This window comes from Tenrec ecaudatus, chromosome 1 (genome assembly GCF_050624435.1).
Source record: "Tenrec ecaudatus isolate mTenEca1 chromosome 1, mTenEca1.hap1, whole genome shotgun sequence".
In the NCBI taxonomy this organism is placed as follows: Eukaryota; Metazoa; Chordata; class Mammalia; order Afrosoricida; family Tenrecidae; genus Tenrec; species Tenrec ecaudatus.
This window is the reverse complement of record NC_134530.1, coordinates 121,586,746-121,598,270: the sequence shown is the minus strand read 5'-3', so window position 1 is coordinate 121,598,270 and position 11,525 is coordinate 121,586,746. Positions and strand designations below refer to the sequence as shown.

General features: G+C 45.7%; 1 protein-coding gene across 4 annotated transcripts in view; it reads right to left on the bottom strand.

The window, feature by feature from the left end:
- Positions 1-811: 811 nt before the first annotated feature.
- LRRC8B (leucine rich repeat containing 8 VRAC subunit B) overlaps positions 812-11,525 on the bottom strand; it is a 73,781-nt gene continuing 63,067 nt past the window's right edge. For all 4 annotated transcript variants that reach the window (XM_075558182.1, XM_075558174.1, XM_075558167.1 and 1 more), the window contains 2 exons: positions 8,314-10,478; positions 812-2,451 (listed from right to left, as the gene is read on the bottom strand). In XM_075558182.1, coding sequence (XP_075414297.1) covers positions 2,179-2,451; positions 8,314-10,452 — 2,412 coding nt within the window. In that variant the 5' untranslated portion in view covers positions 10,453-10,478 and the 3' untranslated portion in view covers positions 812-2,178. The remainder of the gene's footprint in view (positions 2,452-8,313; positions 10,479-11,525) is intronic.

The window sequence follows — 11,525 nt, the reverse complement described above, 5'->3', positions numbered from 1 at the left end:
TACCTGAAATTTCAAGAGAATGCAGGGAAGCCAACTTTTGCAGTTGAACTTAGCCATGGAGTGCTAATTTCCCGGGTGAATGTTAGCAAACCTGAACTTCATGTTTTGAAAACTCTGCCATATAGAAGGTGGGCTAATTCTTGAGGAAAATTAACAGTTCACCACGTATCACAGTCACATCTCAAATTTAAGACAATATGATCCAACACTGGAATCAGAACACACGACAATTTTATTATGAAACAAATATGAACAGAGAGGACCGTCAACTTGAAAAAAAGGAAGGAAAATAAGAGCAACCACAAAACACCCCAGGATACAGTTAGAGTCTGTTTCCTGAAGCCCTGGAAGCAATTTCCATCCCTTCTGCCCAGTTCCCTGAGAACTTGAATGTTCCGGCTAAAGGCAAGTTTTGTAAGGATTGAATGTTTATACTGTTTCTTCCCACTCAGAATAAATATTCACATGTTAGGCAGCTTTTGGTGTCCTATATTCTTTATAGCTAATACCAAATGAATTTTACTAGGCATCAACAAGCAGTTCTTTTATCTGAACTTCAGTCTGGGGAGTGTGGCAAGGGAGGGAAGCTACATTTTGCCACGACTTAACGGCTCACTTTCAGGAAGGGAGAATAAAATGTGTATCACACACCACAATTCCACATCTGCAGTGTCCGTTACCCATCCCGTTTTCCAGTTTCGTGGAGGTGCAGGTAACAGGGTACTTCGTGGTTACTTCCGCAGCCGCGCAGGCATGCTAATGACAAGACCCACTCGACAAAGACACACGAGGAGCGTACATGTCCCAAAAATGCGTTGGTAGATTTTATTCGTTTTACAATATGCATGATAATAAAAGGCCAAAGTACAATGCTCTTTGTTTAAAAAGGAACAAAATGTATTCCAGAAGAGTTAGACAGAGGCATGAGATGAATTTCAGTGTTAAATGGATCTGATTCTCTGTGAGCTTGGTGAAGTCATCTTAATCGCTAAATAGAGGCTGAGTGTTTTACATTATAATCATATCTGGAGGTCATGCAGATGGAGGAGAAAGGTGTTTTTGTTTATTTTTTTGCTTTGTATGATATTCCTACGAGGAGTTTTAAAATCAGTTTTTAAAACCCAAATCTGCACCTCTCCCTTCCATCAGTTTGTGTAAGTAACTGAGACCTGTACCCGTGAGAGAGAGGTAGATGCAGGGGCGGGCCATCTTCTCACTAGGAAACCCCCTCGACAGATTTTTGTGCACGGAACACAAGGCTCTTGTTAACTCGATGTAATTAGTTGCAGAGTAGAAAAACATTTTGGAGCTGAACGCACATAAATATGAAAATCATAAGCAACTAACACCAAGTACATTAATAAGGAAGTTCTTAAAGGAAGGCATATGTTCTCTGTACCTTACAAAAATTATCCTCACAGATGTTGAACCCAAGATCACACAATAGAAAACATTTAATGCTTTACATTTAATATAAAAATTCATAGTAAATGAAAAAGACTTTCATGAGAGACAAGAAGAACAACTTAAGAAAGCACATTAATTTTCAGGATGCCCTGAAGGGTGACATCTCCTTAGGACCCTGGCTCTTGCTCAAGGCAGGAATTTTCTCAGGGTGCCTCGTTACTTGGAGAGAAAACCAAACTAAGGAGACATGAAGAGCAAGTTGGGAAAGGAAGTCAAAGTTAGGCCCCAACAAAGGTGAAGGTCGGCCAAGCACAATGCACTCTGCCTTGTAAAAACTGTCAAAGAACATAAAGCAAAGTCGTGGTGAGGACGCAGCACAGAAAGGTACATCGATGGCCATAAATATAACAACAGGAAGTCTGGTAACGCAAGTGTGCAAATAGGTATGGACGAGGGTCGGGGAGGACAAGAACCCTGAAACGACCTCCAATGGGTTCAATCATTTCCTGCCCCCCCACCCCCGCCCCCTGATCTTCGTTCTTGCAGTCCCCCCAGGAGTTAAAGATGAGCAACTCACAAAACGTCAGGCTAGTGCGAACGCTTTTTACGGGTCTCACTGGGGCTAGACACCAAGTTGCTCTGCTAAGATATTTGGTTAGGGATCGTCCCAGTCATGGGCACGTGGCACCTTCTGACACTTCTCCTTCTCCAGTCGGCCTTCAGGAGGTAAACTGCAACCAGGAGCGAGGCTTGGGGTCTCGCCTCTCTAGGTCAACATTTATCCAAGCATGTCTGCAAGCGCTCTGTGACAGGGAGTGGGAGCGTGCTCAGCAAATTCTCCTCCACGAGCAAACAGCTCCTCTTCAGGGCCTGGCAGCCTTCCAGCTCGGGAGGAAGCGTTTCCAGGTAATTGCCAGTGAGCTCCAGGTGCGTAAGGTTTGATAGCTCCCCCACCTGAGGGGGCAAACTCATGAGGCTATTTTTCCCCACCAGCAAACACTGCAGCTTTCTGCACTGAAACAGCCCATCTGGTAGCGTCTCAATCTGGAAGGAGGGAAAAAAGAAAGAGAAGCAGTAAAACTTCTGGAATTCTTTTTGCTCTCTAGTACTGTATTTTATTTATACTTCTGCCTCATTCCACAAACATTTCTGACGGCTTCAAAAGCAGCCACAGAGACCCTTAGGAGCACAGGTCTACTGAGACACACTACGCTGGCAGTGACTCTGCGAGGAAGCATTGAAGTAAGTGAACAAGGGAAAAACAGTCAGCATTATTCCAGACGGAGGTTAGCACAAAGTGTGCACCAGACGCTTCCAAACCTTTGCTTTGTAGCAAGAAAACAAAACCCAGGGCTGTTGACTGAATCCTGATCCACCATGACCCTCCAGGGCCCAGCAGAACTGTCCCATAGGGTTTCCATGGGGATACATTGTTACTGAAGCAGACCCGTCTGTCATCCTTCGTCCACGGAGCTGCTGAGGGGCTCGAAGCACGGCCCTTTTTTCTGGTTACCAGTTCAGTGCTTAAGGAAATGGGCACACTGTACCTGCAATTCTTCAAGAAAACTCTATCAGACACATACCTATTGTCCCTAAAATAAAAATTAAACCCCCACATCTGTACCTGAGGAAACTGTCCATTATACCCGAATGTTAGGTCAGAAATAGATAGCTCCCAAGGGTCCTCATAGTTTACTATGTAACGTATTGAGCAACATCCTCAGAAACATCCAGAAAACGGACACGCCCCACTCAGGGTTTCTCAGGTTAGACAGAAGACCCTGCTCTTAAAAATAAAACAAAGCCGCCTAAGTAGAGACAGGATATGATGATATGTGTACCTATACTCTACTTCCTTACATACACACATACATCTAAGCATCCTTTTCTTGTTCTATGACAGTTTCAATTAAACAATTCATACAATGAAATAATTCTTAGTATGATAAATAGCCTGCAGCTCTATCAACCTTTAAAAGCCGCTCCACTGAGTTGCTCCTGATGTATGCGGGTAGTTTATAGGTGAGCCTAAGCCGAGTATCTCCATCTCTAAGCAGGGATGACAAAACCAGGAAGCATTGCAATAGTAATGACCTCTAGGCGAAAGTTGCACATTATTCACCGCCTGGCTTCAAGCCTTGGAATTAGAGGGATGTGTTGAAGGCATGAATGTTCAAGTTAGGAAACCCGACATATCATCTGGGGTGAGTCCTAAGCTCTGGGCCAGCCCGGGCCGGGAGTCATTGAGTCTCTTAGCTCAAAGGAAGCCAAAAGGCAGATCTGACCCGCAGGGTTTCCCCGGCTGGCTTTGTTCCAGGAGCAGAATGCTTCATCTTTCCCGGGCAGACATGATGGAGGGATCGACTTTTCAGTTGGCATTTGAGTGCTTAACCTACCGGGGCTCTTTCTGTAGGCCCGTAGTGACCCAAATAGTGATAGTCACTCAACTGGATAAGCAAGCAGCCTGGATGAGAAACCTCTAGACCAGGGCTTTCCAAAGTGTGGCTCTCGTGCACGAAGGTCAGTTTCACCTGGGAACTTTTGAGAAATGTACACTCTCAGGTCCACCTCCGAAAGCCTGTGCCTGGGCTCCGACTCAAGTTTACCAAGCCTTTCCACTAATTCCGGTGTACCCTACAGTTTAAACAGCACTGCTAATCTAGAGAGATCCCGCCGGGGTTTGAAACCATAAATCCTTTAAGACAGGAAGCTTTCTTGTTTTCTATTAGAATGTACTCCATCCTTTTAAACTTAGGAAAAGCTCAGAGTTTTAAGACCAGAAAGAATATGTTCTCAACTCTCAATTTTCTTTTCTATTTTTCCACAAATCCATGGTTTTCCAAAATGATGCCTGTTGAGTCTTAAGTTTATTCGTCAACACCAGCCCCACGGCCATATTTGGCATGAACATGGATTACCAAAGATGTCTAAGACATAATGGACATGTGGAGTGTGGTAGAACAAGAGATCAGTTCCTATTTTCAACCAGAGGAAGATCCGTTTCATCTCCGACAGCTGATTCTTAACCAAGTTTTCTTCTTCTCATACGGACATGACTCTGACCCTCACCCTTGCCTTTCAGAGGAGCATGCACTTTCTCTTTACTTTTTCCTCTCCCTTCGAATTACTTGAACCCAGGAATTTACTCATTAGCTTCCTTTTTCCTTGTTTCAATGGTTTGCCCTAACCTGGCTTCACTCTTGCCAATTATGGTTCCTTTGCGAACAAGAGCTCTGGAAAAAGCACCTAAGTCGTCCTAGTGCCACATTATAAAAACACGACTTTCATTTTCAATTGTCTTTCCAGGCACCCATTTAGATTTTTGTCTTGCTTACCGCAATGCAAAAAACAAAAAAATTGTGCATCATTCATGATCCTAGTATTTTAAATATAGAGTTATTCTCCCTACAATAGATTTGCAAAGCTGAGGGGTTGGACCAAACTTTAAGTATTTAAGATCTTGCAAAATAAAAAAGTAAGCTCTACCATAACAGTTTTAAAGTTAAAATATAATTTTAATTAATTGAAAATATGAAGCTGATATCTATATAAAAATTGAAAATGAGACTAAAGAGAACTAACATTGGTTGGGCAATTGCTATGTACCAAATGCTTTAGTATATTTCTCATATATTCTCCAGGATAATTTACTTATAAGTTAGATTAAAAATTGATGGTCAACTCACTCACCATTCATGAGATACAACTCAAAACAACAACGAGTTATCACCTTAGATCCATAACAAGAGCCCAATTCAAACTAGGAAAACAAAGGCTGGCGAGGGCGCGGAAAGCTTGGGACTCATGTGCACTGCTGGAGAGCTTGTACAACCACTGCGGAAAGCGATGTGGCGATCCCTAAAACAGTGACAAAAGAAAGGCCACAGCACCCAGCAATGCCTTTGCTGGGCATGTGGCTCAAAGAAATAAGAGAGAACACTGCAGATGCACGCTGCCCCATGCTCACTGCAGATGCACGCTGTCCCATGCTCACTGCAGATGCACGCTGTCCCATGCTCACTGCAGATGCACGCTGCCCCATGCTCACTGCAGATGCACGCTGCCCCATGCTCACTGCAGATGCACGCTGCCCCATGCTCACTGCAGATGCACGCTGCCCCATGCTCACTGCAGATGCACGCTGCCCCATGCTCACTGCAGATGCACGCTGCCCCATGCTCACTGCAGATGCACGCTGTCCCATGCTCACTGCAGATGCACGCTGCCCCATGCTCACTGCAGATGCACGCTGCCCCATGCTCACTGCAGATGCACGCTGCCCCATGCTCACTGCAGATGCACGCTGCCCCATGCTCACTGCAGATGCACGCTGCCCCATGCTCACTGCAGATGCACGCTGTCCCATGCTCACTGCAGCGCAGTTCACAACAGCAAGAAGCTAGAAACAGCCATGAAACCCCTCATGACATGGAGGGACCTGAAACCATTCTTCTGAGTGAATCAGACAATCACCAAAGGCAAGTAGTGTATGCTTCTACTACTAGAAGGATAAACACCAAGAAGGAGGCAGGCTCCTTCTCTCAGAGCATATAATCTGCCAATCTGGTCTCCGAAGCAATGAAGTAGAGCCTTCCTAGTGCCCATGTATCACCTCTTTGATATGAACACCTGAGAAACCATGTGGACAGAGGAGACCTCACGCCAGGTGGGGCCAGTTTTTCAAGCGAGGGAAACGTTCATTTTGTTGCACCCATAAAACTTATACTAACGTGACCCCAAATCAACCATCACCCCTATCAGAGAGTTAAAGGAACCTTAATGGAAATGATAGTCAAGATATATGGATTGTGATAAGAGTTGTATGAGCCCCAATAAAATGACTTATTAAAAAATAAAATAAAAAAGATTCAGGGAAGGGGCATGTATGTCTCAGAGAAGGTGATTACACTTCTTTTGGTGGGTCAACTGCGTGGAGCAACCCTCTCATCAGGGGAAAATGCTCAACTACACTTCTATAACACCCAAGTGGACATGCGTGTATGTATGGACTGTGGTAAGAGTTGTACGAGCCCCCAATAAAATGATTTTTAAAAACCAAGTGGATAAGATGCTCAGTACTACATACCAAATTGGATACTTTTGACAGTTTCTCTCCAGCCGCTGGCGACCCAGGCTGTGTGCTATGGACTACTGAGACTTTAGACTCTGTCCGCTCAAGGTGCACCGTATCCTTCAGAGGCCAGACCAGAGGGAATCGATGTGGAAACCTCACTAAGCGAACTGGGCTTTATTTCAAATTCACCTGTAGTGGAGTTAAGGAACGGACTTCAAGCTGAAGCACCTAGTATGGACAAAAGCAGATGACTGCTATCCTAAGGCTATGGAGGGGTGGTCACTGGGTTGTGGTTCAGCTCCTTTGCTCTGAGGATACTCAATGAATGGTAGCCTGAGACAACCATATATTTTAATGCCCTCCTGGCTTTCTTATGACATATATTAGTCTGGTAGGCATGGTTCTGCCTTTGTGAATGTGTTATTGAACATTTTTGCTTTATCCCCAATCCCCATGGTTCACATAAATAGTGTTCAGTCACTTAAGAGTTTAATCTGTACAAGTCAACAATTCATGTCTTGTGGTCTGAAGCCATTTATAATTATATAATTTCCTTTCCTCAATCGTGTTTCAAATTCTATACCATTGGCTAAAACAGTAACACTATCAATAACTTTAAGCCCCAGGGGATTATTTACATATGTTCTCTATCATAAAAACGATAACCATGTCTCTAAAGTGAACTAAAGCATTATAAGCACTATGAATAGACTTGGGGATAGAACTTAATTCTAGCCCCCATCTACAACAAATTAGTTCTTAGGGCATGACCCTACTCAATACATGCCCTCATGTAAAGATCACTGAAGATACGGGTGCTATAGCAAGGTGTGGCGAAAAAACATGGTGCCCGGCTATCAGAAAGAACAGAGTATGTGGTCTTAAAGGCTCCTCTTAAAACAAGCAGTCATCTCAGTGTGGCATCAGCTAAGTCTACAAGGAAGGAGCCCTCCAGCCTGTGCAATCCAAGGATTCCAAGTGGTAAAATCCAAATCCGAATGATGGAATGCTATCAGAGCTTCAATTGTGAATGTCCAGTTTGCAGAAGGCTATGAAGGGCAATGGAAACACAAAATCCACTTGCAGCCCCACATGGATTAAGTCTATGGTAGATCTGCTCTTAGCACAGACCAGGGATGTGAACACTCTTGCTCTTAGAAAAAATTGTAAAGTCAATGTGGCAGATGTAATTAGGTAAAAACGTGATACCTTATTCTTTGTTCTCCCTTCTTCTGACCCCACTTTAAAGTTATTTCAGTTTTCAATATTTCCTGATTTCTTTTTGATCCAGGTTTTTCTCTGCTTTGTCAAGCCATTGTTGTGGCTTTTATTCCTGCTGTGCTTTGTATGATGTGATGTATAGGAAACCCAGGATAGGTAAATCTAGGCAAGTCCAAGGTAGGACAGCAACCGGACTAGTAATTACTTAGCGGAGTAGCAGGGTAGATTTTGGGGGAAATGGGGAGCTAGCAACAATGAGGATATGAAGATAATGTTCTAAAATTGGTTGTGGTTGCACAACTCTTACTATGTTTGAACAATTAAATTGTATGATATATCAAATACATGGCAATCATACTAATGGAAAAAAAACAAACCAACCCATAATGGTCAGCGTAGTCTGTTCAAGTTTACATGCCTAGGAAGTGGGAGCTGGGCCAGGCTCAGAGGACTCTTCCAAACCACACACACTGCTATTGAGTGGATTCAGACTAGCAGAGGACACTGAGTACAACACAAGGTCAAGTCCATTTTCCCTCCATATTACACACTACGAGGACAGCAGCTGCTCAAAAGGCTGGCTACGTGATGGAAAGAACAGATGTACTTACGTTGTTGTTGGTCACAGCAAAGTACTGCAAATTACTCAGATACTGGATTTCTTCTGGAATGAAGGTCAGGTGATTATAGCTTAGATCCAGATGAGAGAGCTTGGTGCATAGGAACAGCTGCAGCGGCAGATTCTCAATATTATTGTGGTCCAGGGAGAGCTGTTCTAGGTTAGCTAACGCCCCAATCTGGGCAGGAATATAAGCAATGTTATTGTGCCACAACTTTAAGCAGGAAAGATGCTGGAGATGCTGGAAACTAATGATCTCCTCCACCGTTTTCAGGTTATTTTCTTTGAGGTCTAACTCATGCAAGTTGTTCAGACTGAAGATGGAGTGCGGAATGCGTTCCAGGTCGCAGCTGATCAGCTCTAGGCTTTTCAGATTGACCATCTTTTTCAGGTTGTTCAGCACCACCAGCTTGCTTCCCTCATTATCCAGGGACAGCTTCTGCAGGGAAGGCAGGAGGTCTGTCACGACCTGTGGGATCCGGGAGAGGCTGCTCTTCAAATGGAGAGTCCTCAGGTTCTTTAAGTCCTGAAAGCCCTCCAGCTGCATGGTGCTCCCGTGCTCGGGCAGGACGCAGCCTGACAGATACAGTTCCTTGAGATTCTTCAGGTGAAACACCCAGCGCGGGATCTTCCCCATTTCGGTAAATTTCAGACGCAGGATTTTTAAATTCTCCTCCAGAAAGGCCAGTGCGGCGTGGTCGACCAGCAGGGAGGAGTGGTACACGTGCAGCTCCTTGAGGTTGACCAGCTGCGAGATGGCGGAGGGCAGCTTGACCTCCGGAATGAGCTCCAGGCTCAGCACTTCCATTTCCGTGAGCTCAAAGACATTGTCTGGGAGACCACTGAGCATGAAGAGACGCAGCTCTACTTTGTCCTGGGAAGTTCTCACCAGCTTGCTTTTCAGTCTCTCCACTGTCCACTCGTTATTGAGGTTGATCTGTTTCAGTTTGTTCTCACTGACCTCCGACAGGAAGATGGAGAAGCGCTTCGAATAGAGGGGATCGTACTGGTCCGCCAAGTGAAGGATGAAGGCGAAGTCGTTCTTGACGTCGGGGATGTCGCTGTAGTTGCTCTTTTCTCTTAATGCCTCAAAGGAGTATTGCTTCAGGGAGCTCCTCAGCATCCACCAGAGGCTGTAGGAGGAGGTGAGACCGTACAGAATCACCAGGATGACATAAAAGGAAGCCAGCACTTTAAATATTTCTGCCAAGGAGTAGACACACTGGTAGCGTTTATAGCCTGTGAAAGCCTGCACATCAATGGAACAGTCGATTTCCAGAGTAATATAGGATAAAAAATAGGGGACATAGGTTATGATGAGGGCAAACAAAATGACCTTGACTATGATCTGCTTCAGATACACTCTGTAAATGACATCCTTCTGCTCCACGTGCATGCGGAACCTTTTCACTTTCTCAAAGATGGCTTTGGCCTGCTCCCCCTCCTTCTTGTCCAGGACGCTGGAGCTTGGGCTTTCGAGGCCAGCCGAGTCCAAGCCTGCCTGCGCGTAGGCCAGCGACTGCTTGTTGGAGTCGATGTCAGACGAACACCCTGAGGAGGAGAGCAACACCTTGGACTTGGAGAGTGTCAGGGGTCTCACTGACTGCTCGGCCACTGTTTCCGAGAGGGCCCGGGTGGTCCACGGCGAATCAAAGCACTTGTGGAGAATGGCCACAAAATGCTCGAGCCGGGAGCTGGTGCTGGGGTAGTGGAGCCAGAAGTTGCTGCAGGCCGCGAAGATGAGCGTGTGCAGGAGCACCAGGTAAGGGAAGAACTTGGCGAACCAGTGGAGCTGCTTCTCGTAACAGACGGCGTCGATGTAGGAGTACTGCTGCCGGTGGAGGTCGTTCTGGATTCGGAGCGGGAGCGGGAGCAGGGCCCTCCGCTCGGAGGACATGTTCGTGCTGGCTTTCAGGAGGTCCCAAGGCACGGCGCAGTGATTGTCGAATTCCACTTTACATGGAAGACAGCACAAAACCCTGCTCTGCGTGAGCTGCAGAGCCCCGGCCAGTACGGCCACCAGCAGCATGATCAGGGTGATGTAATACCAGAAGACGTCCCACCACGGCTTTAAGATGTGGTAAGACGACTGGGCGTCTGCTAAACATTTCAGCTCCGTTAGCGTAATCATGACTTTCACTCGCAGGAGTACAGGACCTGGGAGAGGAAAACAAAAAAGAAAAGGCACTGAAGCAAAGGACCCAAAGATGAACTTAACACTAATGCTCATGCATGCACCCCTCCCCAATCTAAGCTAGGCTGTTAGGATTTCCCACAGCGGGCACAGCAGCTCGAGGGGCACATGGGTCTCCTGGCTTCAGCTAGATTCTGCACTGGAAAGTCTTGAGACGGAAGGTCACTGGGCTCTGAGGGCCAAGCTGGATTTGTCGTGGTTACCCATGGGGCTAAGATCCACAAGGTCTGCAGTTTGAAGCCACTAAGTACTCCCTTGGGAGGAAGACCAGGCTTTCCACTCCCATCAAGAGTCTCAGAAACCCAGAGGGGCAGTTCCGTCCTGTCTTATAGGGCCGCCGAGAGTCAGAATGGACTCAATGGCAGTGAGTTTTATGGAGTGGTAATTGAGGCACTAATCTAGTTACTTCTGGATCTTAACTCCTTGCTGGGTTATTAGGAGGAGCCAGGAGCCAATACTTCTTTAAGGCATTGGGAGAGCTTGTTTTCTAACAGTTGCAGCTAAAATCTTCAAAAGGGCTGAATTAGCGCTGCTGCATCTTTCCCGCTCGTGTCGAAGCATCCGTTTCGGCCAGAGTTGTGTTGTCATCACTACAAGGAGAGACCCCTTTGAGGAAACATCACGTTACAAAATGATCCCTTAAGCTTAGACCGACTCTACTGATGCTGTGCTCAACAAATATCCTTGAATACATCCCGACCCCTGCCTTTCCCCTCCAAGATCTTGCTGTGATTTAAGCACATGTCCCAGGTGGACTTTGTAGAAGGTGGGAAGCAATAGTAATGCTTAAAAAGCGACAGAGAAACCTGATTTGAATACTCTACAATGAGGACGCACCTCGTGTTCATACTGTGGCTCCAAAGTATTAATACGATAAGTGATTAAGGACATGCTCTAGCAAAGATGTCTTGCTGTCAGAAAAACACTGTCAGATGCATTGTTGCTGTCAGATGGAGTTTGCACTTCCATACGGAAAACTATTTAGATCATGTCCTAAGAATTGCTCACAG